The sequence below is a fragment of the Crinia signifera genome, chromosome 4 (assembly GCF_055691185.1).
Source record: "Crinia signifera chromosome 4, ASM5569118v1, whole genome shotgun sequence".
In the NCBI taxonomy this organism is placed as follows: Eukaryota; Metazoa; Chordata; class Amphibia; order Anura; family Myobatrachidae; genus Crinia; species Crinia signifera.
In genome coordinates, this window is record NC_139220.1 from 242,794,537 (window position 1) to 242,809,914 (window position 15,378).

A 15,378-nucleotide genomic window follows, 5' to 3' on the forward strand; every position below is an offset into this window, starting at 1 on the left:
TGCCATTGACTGCCACAGGATCTGACAATTTTTTGTGGCAGCCATGGAAATCTCCGGATCCAATTCAATGAGTATGGGACTGTGTATCTGATAGTAAGTTAGGCAAATTCAATTTGACACTCTGATGCTTATCTAGTTTTAAAAGTGGACTGCAAAGCAAAACAAATGAAACTGGTGCTATATTAATAATTGATATTGATAATAATGCTAATAAATACTTACTAGGAATGCATGCTAACATACCCCACCCATAAATAAGGATTTCTTATAGATAACGACTCACATATTCAATTTAATTAAGAATATTTTATTTGTATATTGCACATATTACATAAAGCATTTCAAGTATATTTTACTTTGCTATTTACATATATATTTTCATTTGACAGTTTACACATGTGACGGTAGGGTTATGGTGGGGCGGATCGACCATGTCTAGACGTGGTTGACCACTAATAGTTGGACACGTCTAGTCAGATGCCTAAACATAGTTGACAGTGTCTAGATCGACAGTAACAAAAGATCAATGCAAACAAAAGGTTGATGGGAACTTGGCCGACAGTGACAAGGTTGACACAAGTTTTTTGTGTTTTTTAGTGTCTATGTTGACATGGAGACTGTATGTGTACAGAATCCCCTTGTATGGCTCTCTGCACTCTCAATGCTTCGTGCTCTGTGCCTCGCTGCTCTTGGCACACTATTTTATTCTCCCTCCCTATGTCCACTGAGATAGCAAAGTATGAACAAGTCGGTTAAATCAACAAAAATCATGAAACATTTGTGCCAACCTTTTCACTGTTGACCACATTCCCATCAACCTTTTACTTGCGTGTATCTTCTGTTACTGCCGATCTAGTCACTGTCGATTATGTTTAGGCATCCAACTAATCGTAATCGACCATTAGTAGCTGACCACGCGATTGGCCATCTAGACATCGTTGATCCGATAACCAGGTAGGATATTAAGGCCTATACAAATATACAATAACATATATATATATTTACACATTATGTATGTTACAATTACAGAAACCAATGTACATATTACATTGCAAGGACATGAGTAGGACGAGTTTGCAGACACACTAACACAACATATATGACTTGTTCCAGCAGCATTAGCATCTAGTCCTATGTGTCGACATAAGATATTGAAAGCAGAAGAGTGATTTTTCCATTTTATTAATGAAAACATCACATATTACATGCATTTGTTTTAATGTGTTTAATATGGAGCAATAACTTTACACCAGATTTGTATCAAATGTATCATAACAGAACCATGTAGTGGTATTTTCTCCTGCATACAGTAATTATAAAATGTGTGCGAATTACATGAAGCACAAATCCTCTTTGGTGGTGCTGTGTGCAGCATTTGCGGCGGTATCACTAGATAACTGCCTAAGTGTAATCTAGGGACACCGCCGCAAATCCTGAGGAATTTACGGAGGAGTACAAGTGTGCAGTGGCCAATGGGCAGAATTGGCCTAGAGAATGGTGCACAGCCATTTTCAATGCCCAAATAACTTAGCTATTGTACCATCTTATTGCTGGCAGAAACCAAGTATTTTCTTATCATTCTAATGAGACACATTTTGGACCTTCTAGATGAAGATCCACATTCCCAGTTGCCTGTTGCCGTATGTACTAAAACAATTAAAACACACAAAATTGTCAATTGTAATAAAAATAGATCCATAGTCCTTTCCCTCATCACCTAGGGCATAAATGATCCTAACAGCAGTATTTAAGAAGATTAATATTTTGTTTGATGAACAAGGTGTGGTGTTAGACCTTCGATACGACATTTTAAGTTTTGTACTTTGAATCCAGGCATACTTTTAATTTGAAAATGCATGATGAGCTATGATTTCAGATGTAAATGTGGCACCTACCTAGACCTATTGGAACAGAGGCTGATAATTGCCGCATTGCTCCAGCGCAGGTGCCCGCATGGAGCAGAGGATGATGAATGTAGAATTGCTTCAGCGCAGGTGCCCGTACACGAGCAGAGACTGATGAGTGTAGCATTACTCCGGTGCAGGTGCCCATATGTGAGCAGAGGCTGACGATTGTCGCATTGCTCCAGCGCAGGTGCCCGTATGCGAGCAGAGGCTGATGAGTGTGTCATTGCTCCAGCGCAGGTGTCCATATGCAAGCAGAGGCTGATGAGTGCTCCACCTGTATGCTACAGTAGATTCAATGTTGCAGATATCTGAAGATGCGTGCAACTAAAAATACAGATGCGGAAGGGCAGCTATACGTTCAATGCTAAATAAGGCCCACCACGGTCGCATAGTGGTAAACATATCTATCTCATAGCCCTGAGGTCACGAGTTCAATTCCAGACCAGGAGCCTATTTGTGTGGAATTTTTATTTACTCGAAGCTCCAATGGGACATGGACTGAAGTGAATGACAATTTCTGTGCAAAATGGTGGGGCAAAATGAATAAACTAAGATAATTATAATGGTTTTCATTGGTGATCTGCATTTTGTTAGGATCAATAAATTGTGCCCCTTAGTTTAGCACCAGCAATGGATCATGGGTACATGCCAAAACCTTGTCTACAAGAGCCCAAACAGGGGGAGCATGAGCTTTATGCACTCTGCATTCCAGAAGCTTGGATATGACTAGTTCACTTCACTATGGCTGAACTGCAAACAATACAGACATCTGTTTATTGTGATTGTAGAAATTAGCCATGAGGTGCTTCTGGATTGTCACAGCATGGAACGTCTGCTCCACACATTCCTTCACCCTCATAAAAGTACAATCCTCCCAGTGCACACAAGGAGCATGCTTGTGAAAACAAAAACACATAAACGAGTCAAAAATAATAAAAAGTGTCTAGTCATCCTATCAAGCAAAATCCAATTACCTATATATGTGTTCCTTTCACTATGTACAGATGTACATAATGATGGAGCCAAGGTACATGATAGAAAGCAAAACAAGGCAGACAGCAACATGAGAGAACAGGCCTGATTAGAGATAATGAGTAGATGAAAGCTGAGAACTCTTTAGATCTTCATAAGTTTGTGCTGAGGCTCATCAGACAGAAGTCTTTCCATAGCTTTGCTTTCACAGTGGCAAGCAATGATTTCTTCTTCTTTTTTTTAGTCATGTCTCCTCTGTTTTTTTCCATTTTACAGACAACTTTATATAAACCATTTCGCCTACACAGGAAAGAGCAATGCTCAACGGGACAGCTGTAGATATACTGTGGGCTGCACAGTGATAAAGTCCGCAGTCAATACAATAATAAAGGTGCAAACATCCCAGATGGTAAACTCATGCCAAATAGTTCCAGGTATTAAAGAGAGTCTGTTCTTCTCCTGGCAAACACTGCTGACATACTCTTTACAATGCCTCTTATTCCTGTCCCTTTCTTTGTAACCAGCTTGGACTCTTTGATTTTGTCTACAAGTCCATGAAAAACCATCAGAACGCCGTGATAGGCCTCCGCCGCTGACACTTCATAGAAGTCGCAGTCCATTGACAAGGCCAAGAGCCTCCCTTCTTCGCTTGACACGGTTCGTAGGTGATGCAGATCGCGTTTGTTGCCCACAATTACAATGGGTAGTTTCTCTGGCCCTAAGCAGTCTTTGGAAGCTTTGATAAGCTGGATTGTCTGACAGATAATGTTGAAACTGGCTCTATCGCAAATGCTATAGACAAGAACAAATCCATCGGCCCACTGGATACGCTTCTCCTCCTCTGCGCAGCTCTCTTCAGTTGGCTCCTACAGTGAAATAAGACAAAGTAATTAGAAGTTGCCACAAAAGGAATGTGTCAATTACTTGCAGGTCACCTTGCTGTAGCATCAATATGATAAATTTCAAGTACACCAGAATATTGCTTAATCATCTGCAGAATGGCATCTACTCTGTGCAGTAAATCAATGCTGTCCCACACATTAGGGGCTAATGCACAGGTAATCACAAGTCGGCCTTGACTGCTTCTGATTTAAATGCGCTTATTTGTCTGTATGCAGCATAGTACGCATCCTTGTGCTCGCTTGATACCAGCTATCATCATTATCAATGCACTCAAATACCAGTTCTAGCTTTGGTGCTAAAAATAACATGCATACTTTCACATCTGATTAACTCTGTTTAAGCAGCAACTGTGTTGACTTACCCTCTCAGAACATAGCTTACGTAACAATGCCCTGTTACAGCCAAGTAATGTCCCTGCAGTTGTAAGTACTACTTTGCTTTGCCTGTACATGCGTCAACTTTGGTGCGGTGCATCTGCAGTGCCAAAACACGGAACATGCGCTCTGCAAATGGGTGTGCGTGCAACTCTGCAGCTACCTCTAGGTGCATAGGTCACAATTTTTACTGTATAGCAATTATTTTTCTAATTAGTAAAAGTTATAGAGCATTTAAACTGGTAGCATCACGGGGGAGCTCTGAAACTCAGAGCAACTACACAGTTCCTCTAGTTACAGACAGGAATTTTCCTAATTCAGAACACAATAGATTTCTGGGAAAGGACCTAAGCACTGATCTGAAAGTATGGCATAAATCGCAAATATACAAATATTCCCCATGAAGTGGCACAATGCAGTAAGGTCACTTTTATTGGTCTGTGAGAATGCAGAATCAGCGGGAGCATGTAATGACCTTATTTCGAACTTGAATACTGGTGGTTTTATTCATTCTTCTCCATAATCATGGGCTGTCAAGTCTGTTAAAATACTGATAAAACCTAAAGGAGATCATTGGAATTATGTGTGGTTTGATTGACTGATGTCCTATTTGCCTGTTTATTTCTGTTGTGCTTATCACCCACTATCACAGAAATGTTGCTTATCTCTGAATATACTGTATGGGGACTGCTCATCATCAGAGACCTCAACATGGCAACCAGATAATCTACAAAAGCTGACATTACAGAAGTCATATTAGCCGGTATAAAAGAAATCTCAAACCATGAACATTTCCCACCCAGGCATTGTCTTTCCGTACTTAACAAAAAGAGTGGTCTTCTATTGCTACACCAATAGTATCACTTAAATGGCTCGTTGACTCATATAGACAGATAGAGGTTGGCAGACACATAAAAACATTGAAAGGCTAAAGGCCGCCATACACTATGCGATTTGGCCCCGATTTCACCCGATCCAGATGGATCGGGCAGTGAAATCGGACCAAATCGCAGGTTTTGACACCCGGTCCGACCTGATGCGCAGTCCTGTGCGCATCGGGTCAGAGTCGGGACGTCGGACCGGCTGCACATAAGATAAATCTTATGTGCAGCCGTGGGGACGCCGGTGAGGGAGGGGGGCGGGAGACGCCGGCGAGGGAGGGGGGCGGCAGGGGGAGCCGGAGCAGGGAGCTGTCATGCTCCGTCCGGGTAGGGGGGGGACACGTCGCTAGTAGTGCGGACGCTGCGGGGGACACAGGCGGCAGTGACATAGAGCCGGGCGGGGGGGAGCCGGGAGCTGTCAGCACTGAAAAAAAAAAAGCCCATACAATGAATGGGCAGCCTGTGATTGGCTGAGCGCTCTCTCAGCCTGTCAGCAATTGGCTGAGAGAGCGCTCAGCCAATCACAGGCTGCCCATTCATTGTATGGGCTTTTTTTTTTCAGTACTGACAGCTCCCGGCTCCCCCCGCCCGGCTCTATGTCACTGCCGCCTGTGTCCCCCGCAGCGTCTGCACTACTAGCAGTGTGCGTCCATCCCCCCAGCCGCCTTGCAGCATCCCCCGCCCGCCACCTCGATGTCCCCGGCCCCCCTGCTCGCTCCACATTGCAGCTCCCCGGGAGTTGAAAATGATACATCGCATGCGATGTATCATTTGCAAAACTTGGCACATCAAGTGCCAAATCGTGTGTCCCACTCCCGGGGAGCTGCAGGGGGAAATCAGGTCCGACTTGTCCTTAGGACAAGTCGGACTAATGTATGGGGGCCTTAAGACAGAACATTGCCACTAGTGAGGGTCAGTCCTCATACAAGTGGCCAGCTGTCTGCACCCTGTGGCAATTCATGCGGCAACACTTTCCTTTCACCAGTGCACTGGGTGTAGCGCTGGATAGTGGAGGACATTCCTAGGGAAAACTAGATCCTCCAATGAATTTACCCTTTACATTGGCAGGTGCTAGATGACCTCACAATAGTCGGGATCCCAACTTACAGGTGCCATTCTCTTTTCATTAGGGGTCCACAACCCCCATAGAGGGAGAATAGAACCTGTGGCAAATGCAGCAAGCTCATATGGGACTTCAATGCGCTTCTCCCCCTGTCAGAGTACCAGCGGTCGGGATTCAGATGTTGGTATACTGACCGCAAGAATCCTGATCGCTATACCCCCCCCCCCACTCACTGACAGAATGCGCCCTTTCAGAATAATTAAGCGTGCAATTTAAAGTACCCAAGATTAGAAAAAGAAGGAAACTAATTACAGATAATGGTGTCCAATGACCATTAAGAATCATTAACCTAGATTTCCGAGTTTTCCCTACTTATGCAACTCTTAATGGACCTTTTTCAGCCACCTTTTCTGTAATGCAGCTTGCACAGTGAGTAAGTTGGGACCTTTTTTAATCGTGGATCAAAATGGAATATACTTTAACTGATTAGAAAATGAAATACTGAAAGATACTTTGTATGGAGTCCAGCAGGTGGTATTAATAATTCTCCTTGTTTTACTTTACATTCTGTATTAGATCAAACACTGGTACGGCCATCTCAGTTCAGCACTTGTTATCCCAATCAGATGACTGCTCCATCTCTGAAGACCTCAAGCTGATAAATAATATTCCTGTGTATCTTTTTTTTTTTTTTTTATCTTGAGCGGGCGAGACGAAGAGGCATTTCATGGTAAAAATTGGCTTTTTTAATGCTGCTAGCAAAGTAACATATTAAAATGTAGAAAGGTAACATATTACAGGCACTGTGGTTTGTGCCATGTGTCAGTTTGTATTACTGTTTTTTTTTTTACAAGATGAGAGTGTCTAAAATATAGTACTTTCATGTATGTATCATATTCTATGTGAATTGAGTTGAATTCCATAACACTTGCCAGTACATATCCCAGAACTGTTATGATACATTTTCTTCAGATGTTGAATTACATAAAATGGAAAATTGAAATTGCTAACGGAGTTTAGGCCACAAGCATAAATTTGAGGGTTATAGTGATTTGGCAACAATTTTTATTTTATTTTATTTTTTTAAACAACTTTTTTATTAAGTCAAAGCTTCATTACATAACAAGATACATTGCTGAGAATTCAGGCACTTGATTCAAATATAATATATTCAAGTACATGAGGTTAGATTGAGTTATATTTTAGACATAGGATTCCGTATTATTAGAGCATGTGTACAGTATGTTCATCTTAACAGAAGAGGAGAACACTTTATTCTAGGATTCAGGGCCGGCGCCACCACTAGGCAAACCTAGGCATTTGCCTAGGGCGCCGGCCACTGGAGGGCGGAAAATGCCGCCCGGGTACCTGTCCTAGCTACGGCGCTGTCTATTTAAAGCTGGCGGCGGAGGCAGCGGGGGTCCCTGCAGTCTATTAAAAATCACGAGCGCTATCCGCCGGGCTATGCGGAAGCGCTTCTAGTGTGAAAACTCTGGCAGCCAATCAGCGTGCTGCCAGTGTTTTCACACTAGAAGCGCTTCCGCATAGCCCGGCGGATAGCGCTCGTGGTTTTTAATAGACTGCAGGGACCCCCGCTGCCTCCGCCGCCAGCTTTAAATAGACAGCGCTGAACGCCAGGTACCCCCCCCCCGGCACCGGGGCGCCCCCAGCCCGACTCGCCTGGGGCGCTCCGGTGCCTTGCACCGGCCCTGCTAGGATTAGCGGAGGATCATTAAGTAACATTCGTTCTTCATACCAGCGGGTATTTTGGAAACATTGACGAAGAGTTTGCTTGGTTGGCATGGGTAAGGTTTTCATGTAGCTGTTCCAGGTAGCAAAGAACTGTTTGGTACGTGAGTCCTTTTGGAGGGAGGCCTCCAACCAATCCATGTGAAAGATGAAAAACAATTTATCTTTGAACATTGCCAGGGCTGGAGGGGAGGTTTGGATCCACACTTGAAGGATCGTTTTGCGGGCAGCCGATGAGATTGCCAGCATACATTTTTTGATGGGTTTAGGGGCTCTGGTTTCCTCTGGTAGGATGCCAAATATGGCCCATTCCGGGGTGAGTGGAGTGTAATTAACCAAATGCTCGTTAGCAAAGTCACGAACATCTGTCCAGAATTTCTTAACTAAGGGGCAGGCCCAAAAGCAGTGGTATAGGTCTGCTTGAGAGTTATTACATTTGGGGCATCCTGGGGAGTCTAAGATTTGCATCTGGTATCCTCGTGAGGGAGAGATGTATGATCTATGGAAAATGTTTAGGTACATTTCCGAGAATTTGGCCATTGGGAATGTCGTTATTGAGGTCTGTAGGGTCTTTAACAAAGTGTCTGTTAGGGAGGGGAAGTGTTCTAACCATTGGTTAAGGCCTGTGCGCTGTGAGGTGTAATCGAAAGGTTTTCGGAGGAATTTGTAGTAAGTGGAGATCGCTTTTTTAGGTAGGGGGGGAGCCAAGAGTACATTGTCAAGATCATTATTCCAATCTTTTTCCGGAATGAGTTTTGAGATTTTGTCAGCGTATGATTGGGCTTGAATAAAATTTAAGTTGAGGGAGGTTATGATTGGGTAATCTCTGGGCAAGAATTTTTTATTATTATTAATATAGTCAAAATAGATGTGATTTTTTTATTCTGTTCCTTGCTTTATGTAATTCCATCTACATGCAAGTCAAAGCTTAAATGGAGGTCTGGACATAATTCATTAACACTAAAGAATACTCCTCCTCCCTCCCTTGCACCCACACATACTCCTCCCTTCCTTGCACCCACATATGTTGTTAATGACCCACTGGAGCACACATCATTAATGATATGGGGCCCAAATGTAATAGGGTGTGATAATCAGAAAGTGAGAGATTTTTAGGAGATTTTTCCCAATATTTTAAAGCGGTAATCATAGTGGTTTCTGTAATTTTTTTCAACATATTAGGAGCTAGCATAGATTTTATGGGCCAAATGTAATCAGGTGTGAGAATCAGAAAGTGAGAAATTTTGGGAGAGTTTTTCCCCTTTTTTATGTTAAAGCGGCAATCATTTACACTGGGAAAAAAAAACAGGTTTATTTTGCCATGTAATTGATTGCCGCTTTAAATAAATGGGAAAACTCTCCCAAAATGTATTTTTGATTCTCACACCATATTACATTTAGCCCATGGTGCATACACACTAGACGATATGCGTGATAATATCGTTGACAATATATTTATCATGCATATAATTAAAATAACAACATAGGGGGAAATATAATAGGATGAGAGATTCAGAAAGTGAGAGATTTGGTAAGAAATCTCCAGGGTTTTTTAAAGCGGCAATCGTTTACATTGCAAAACCAGTTTGATTTTGAAGTGTAAATGATTGCCGCTTTTAAAAAAAACCTGGAGATTTCTTACCAAATCTCTAACTTTCTGAATCTCTCATCCTATTAAATTTCACCTATAGGCCCTTATTCTAGTTGACTAGGACGGATGAGTATTTTCAGACAGGCATCGAGTGTTCTTAGCCCGCCTACCGTACGGATTGCTTACACCATCCGAATGCGGTAAGACGCCGAGCGAATGGACGGCGAGTAAATGTTTCATGCAAACACCTCCCACATCTGTGGGAACCTCCCCCATTCTCCGATGGTCGCCGACCATTGAATGATGGGCCGAGTGGTCAGGCAGCACTAAGTGCTCCAGACCACTCGGACCTTTTCCCGTATGAAAGCAGGGATATGGGCGGGCAGCTGACATCCGGCTATGTCAGATGTCCGCCCCCCACACGTGCATCACGGCTGGATTACCATACATGCGCCCAGCGGTTTCATGGGAACGCCCATGAAACGCGGGGCGTACACATATGGTAATGAGCCCAAACATCCCTTCACTCCCCTCTCCAGCCCCTGCTCAGAATTTTCCGACCAATTGTTTTCTGCACGGAACTCACACTGTGAAACGCCTCTGCACATGCGCAAACACCACACATCGGCCGTCCGACCGCACACGCAGCCATCCGACTCTCTCAGAATAAGGGCCATAGTGTGTACTTGCTTAAGACAGATGGGTAGGGGTCATTGGGTCAACAGGCCTTAGGTCAACACATGAAAAAGGTCAACATGCTTAAGGTCAACAGGGTCAAAAGGTCGAAACGAGTATTAGATCAACACATGGGTTTTTCAGAAAATTTTGGCCGGAATGTCAACACAGTCGACATGGACACTGGAAAAGTGCACCGCATCCCCAAGCATGGCTCTCTGCATTCACCATGCTTCGGGCTCGGTGCCTTACTACACTCAGCACACTATTATATTCTCCCTCCATGCCCTAGTGGATGGTAGGGCATGAAATACAACCCGTCGGCACATGTTGGCTCAAAAAAAAACTGAAAAACCCTGTCAACCTTTTGACTGTTGACAATGTCAACCTAATGCTTGTGCCCCCATCGACCTTAGACATGTCGACCTTTTTCATGTGTTGACCTAAGGCCTGTTGACCTTCAGTGGTCGACCCAATGTACTGTATGTTGACCTTAATAGTGTCAACCTAACGACCGTATACCAGACAGATAATGTATTAATGATTTATGGTTAAAAGGTCCCCCTTTAAATACATTTGCTTAAATAGCAGCACAAAGTGCCCCTTTCAAATGTATTATGTTATATAGAAGCAGACTGTGTTCTAGACTAGTACCTTATACATTTACAGGAAATGAATAGTACCTAACAGAAAAAGAAATGATTTACAGTTCCTGCCCCAAATCTAAATGTGACGAATTTAAGACAATAAATCTTTGTTGTTCAAAACACGTTACGGTGGAAGGCGCAAGAAAGACATATAGAAAAACTCACCTTCGAATATGGAAAATCCCAGATATTAAAGATCACTTCCTTTCCATCCACGGAGACATTGTGGCTATATATAGATTCTGCAAGGAAAATACAACCACCGTCATAAGACAGCTTAGTCTATGGGAATTAATACCGTAGGAGTGTGTGGTTTACATGAAAGCCTGTTTGCGTGTCCAAGACAACTTGAGTGCATCAATATCCTCATAGCCACATCTGCTTCTGCTCATTTTAATAGACCGGCTTTATTTCATTAGGGCCTATACGTAGGATTCCACAGTGAAACTCAGACAAATGATGTTATCCTACAATTTCTAAGTTAATTAGGCAGCTTCTTTAGTTAGATGAGCTGCGTCATCTAAAAATAGTCTTATTATGACATTATTATCAAACGGCAGAACAACGAGTACAGCGCACTTAGCAGTAATAATATCATTGATGTTTTCCAGTCGTCAGTAAAGTAGAAAACAGGTGATGCGTACCACAATACATGTGTGGAAACTAACTTTTTCTTCACATTAGTCTAATAACATAAAATGAGCACATTGGTCACACATTCATTTTGAAGGGTTTTCATGTAGTAGAAATCAGCAAACTCTAGTTTCTAACGTACCACCATGAGGGGCAAGATGGACAATTTCGTGATGTTGGTGGCCATGAGGTGATGGTGTTCTTACCATCCAGATGGCATGTTGGGGTTATTGCAGAGAAGAGAATTCCCCTGTCATCTGGAATATTACTCCTTTACCCATATAAATGGAAATAAACTAGCTTTATAATATACATTAGACAATGTATATGCAAATAAAAAGAGAAAGAGAGAGTGGGCGAGCGAGTGTGAGAGAGAGAGAGAGAGAGAGGGAGAGAGAGAAATAAGAGTCAAAGAGAGGGAGGGAGAGTGAAGAGGAGAGAAAGGGATGAAAAAAAGAGGCAAAAGGAAGGAAAATAGGAGAGTGATAGAGAGGAAGGGACAGAAAGGAAGAGAGGAGAGAGAGAGAGAGAAGGAGATAGGAGGGAGAAAGATACAGTAAGAGAGATGGAGAGAGAGTGGGATGACAGGAGGGAGATAGACAGACAGACAGACAGACAGACAGACAGACAGACAGATAGATAGATAGAATAAGAGGGATAGAGAAATAGAGGGAATAAGAGAAATAGAGAGATTGAGAAAGAGAAGTGGAAAGAGAGAGGGAGGTGAGAGAAACAGAGAGAGATAGAGTGGGAGACAGAGATGGGGAGAGAGAGACAGAGGGAGGGAGAGAGAAAGATAGAGGGGTAACGAAGGAAGGGAGAGATGGAGATAAATAGAGAGAGAAAGATATGGAAAGGGAAGGAGACTCCAATCACATGAAACGTCTAAGTTATCATGGATAATTGTAGAATGTATGCTTTCTTCTAGGAAGACATCAAGAGACCATAAAAGCCACACAAAACCAATACTAGTCCTATAAAATAAGCATGGTTCTTATGTGCCGAATGGGGCACTTCCCTGAGGACCTTTAACTACAGTATAAATTGATAACACATTGCACTGCACTAAGTGTAGGGACCTCACGCAGTGGAAGGGTTGTTACACATCTACTGTATACATGTCCGAACCCACAGCTAAATCCACTGGTAACATGATAACATACATCTACATCCTATCTCAATTGTTTGCCTGGAGTGTTCATTTTTACCATGCGGCAGAATAGTTGTGACGTATATAATGATTTGGAAGTAAAATAGGACAATGTTTATGATTCACATCACATGTATGACAGCTACCATCTAGAAAATATATATATATATATTTACCAAGGTCACCATATTCTCCAATGAAACGTCTGGTTAAAAAGCGAACAGTCAATGCTGTAAACAAACATAATACAGACAATTACAATGAAGAAGTAAACAATATTCAGATATAAACAGAGAATATACAATTCTGATGACTGGTCCCTGCCAGATCTATTTTGCAAGAGTCACGGATGGCAATAATGCATTAGTTATACTATATACTGTACATCAAAACAAATTAACATTTTCAAATAATGGGAGAAAAATGACTCATTTTTTTTTATTTACCTTTGTTTTAAATAATAATAATGCGTTATAAAACGACATTTTATAAATACATTATTAACTGTCTGATTTATCTGTCTGCCTATACCAGAAAACTGCAAGCCTCTCCTCCAGAGCATCACTCTGCAACCCAGCAATATGCAGGCTCTCACCTGATTTCCCGACCCCATCTGCACCGAGAACTAAGATATTTGCTTCCATTTTCAGCGCAGTGGGTCCAGTCATTTCTGCCGGGGATAAAGGGAGCTGATGATCCGGGCTAAGGCTGACAGATCTCCGAAGAGGGATTTTTAGAACCATTTGCAGCTCAGAGCCCCAGTAAATGCCCCGTAGGACCTGTTGCTGCTGCCGCTGCTGCCCCCCAGCTAGCCCGCTCTGAGAATGAGCCCCTGCGCCTGCTGCCACCAGCTCAGCATCGGCATTTCAGTGGAATGTACCATCCGTCATCACACACCGGGGGGCGGCTAACAGCTGAAAGCAGAGACTTCAAGCAAGTTTAGCTTTTTATCTAGTGAGAAGGTTTAGCCAATGTCCAACGTCCAGCAAGATAAACCAGTGAAAATAACTTCGTATTGAACATGAGAAAATGAACCCTGAAGTGTTTTTGGTACATCCCACTAGACTATTTATTCCCTGTATGAGCTGCTGGACCAGAGCCAGGGGTAATTCTTAGTTAAAGCTCTGTCAGAGGGAGATCAATCATTTTAGGAACAGTACAGTTTATCTGCACAGAGAACAAAGTCACAATCAATTAGTAGTTATTGCTTTAGGAGCCTGTAAAGTTGAAACTGGTCTATGTGAAACAAGTTAACAGCCTGTCATAAACAAAGCAGGGTGCTACAAGCTTGTAGTCCTCTCATTGTTTTGACACATGTTGTTGATATTGCAAACGGTGAAATGATCTGCATAGTAAATCCTGCCTTATTACATAATGCCCTTATAATATTTCATATTCCAAACTGTGAAATGACCTGCCTTATTAAGTAATGTTCTTAAATTGTTTTATATTTCAAATTATACCTCCTACTGTAAATTATAAGGATATATAATTAGACAGGTCAATAGGTGTTGTGCAACCATGGTTCATGTCAGAGGCGTAACTCTGGGAGGCAATGGAGTCATCTGCCAACGGGCTCCTGCTCCCAAGGGGGCATCTCTCCCCCCCTGCAAGTTGAAATCAGTTCATTAGGTCATGTGTGGGCTGTACAGTGGGTATATGATTGTATAGGAAAGCTTATGATGGTTGAATGAGTGATTCTGGAATGTGATAAGCTAGCCTGAAGAGCAAATGGCACCACCGCTGCATGTTGGCACCGCTTCAGGTGTTAAAATAGTATTAAGGTATTGGAGATCCCTCCTGTCCAGCACTCAGGTGGACATGGGGGATGCGATGCTGCCAGATTTACCGCAGCTACCGCCATCTTAGAATGGTGGTAGCCAATTGTAGCATATGGGCTACTCTCCACATTGCTGCCCACTGTGTGGTGCAGCCTGTGTGAGCTGACCATGCATGCTCAGACTCCCCGGCACTCGGCAGGGCAGATTGCAAGGGACAGCTACTTTTGGATCTCCTGCCCCAGTGTCTGCACAGACATACATCCCACCATTAGGATTGCATATTGCAATGTGATCCTGAGCAGTAACATCCCGCCCAGATTGCATTGAATATGCAATCCATAATCAAAGGGTCCCTAAAAGAGACATGATGCCAAAAATCATTTAATTCACTGCAACTACTGAACTTGTAAGCTTAGATTAAAAATAGAAAAAAGTAAAAAATGAAGCAAAATATGCCCCTTTCAGACCTGACAAAAAATCGGTATTTTGCTGATTTTTAACGGTAATCTGTGCAGTCTGAAAGGTGCAGAGTGATTTTACCGTTTCAAAAAAAAAAAAAACGGTTTTTGGAAACGGTAAAAAAAGCAGGGTCCTACCCGTTTCAGACCCATATTTTTTGCTGTCTGAACGGGTCTGAAATACTATTTAGGACCCCACACTGGTCAGGGGGGACCGAGCTGCCAAGGTACCAGGGGAGGGGGGTCCCCTGGCAGCTTGGTCCGGTCCGGGGGTGGGGCTGCAGGTGGCAGGGGGTCCCCGCTGCCAAACAGCACAGGATCCCTTTGGGGAATGTGAAATGAGCAACGGGGTCCCTCGGTGGATGGGAACTAGCGCCGCAGGGACCCTGCCGCTCATTTCACATTCCCCAAAGGGACCCTGCGCTGTGTGGCAGCGTTTTACACTTAACCCCCCCCAATGTGTTTAAGAAACCCCCCGTGCAGCCGGTACCTCCTGCTGCTTATAAAAAAAAAGTGACTTTCGCAAAATGGCTGCCCCATAGGAAAACCTGTTTAAAAAAACTGTCTTTCGTACCATTTTCCGAAAGTCACTTT

General features: G+C 43.0%; 1 protein-coding gene across 1 annotated transcript; it reads right to left on the reverse strand.

Moving 5' to 3' along the window:
* Window positions 1-286: 286 nt before the first annotated feature.
* LOC146075196 (ras-related and estrogen-regulated growth inhibitor-like protein) lies at window positions 287-13,538 on the reverse strand. Its single transcript, XM_083184175.1, has 4 exons — window positions 13,141-13,538; window positions 12,722-12,775; window positions 10,928-11,004; window positions 287-3,745 (listed from the first exon to the last, which is right to left on the reverse strand). The coding sequence occupies exons 1-4, from the start codon at window positions 13,286-13,288 to the stop codon at window positions 3,317-3,319; spliced, it is 708 nt and encodes a 235-aa protein (XP_083040301.1). The 5' UTR covers window positions 13,289-13,538; the 3' UTR covers window positions 287-3,316.
* Between the last annotated feature and the right edge of the window lie 1,840 nt (window positions 13,539-15,378).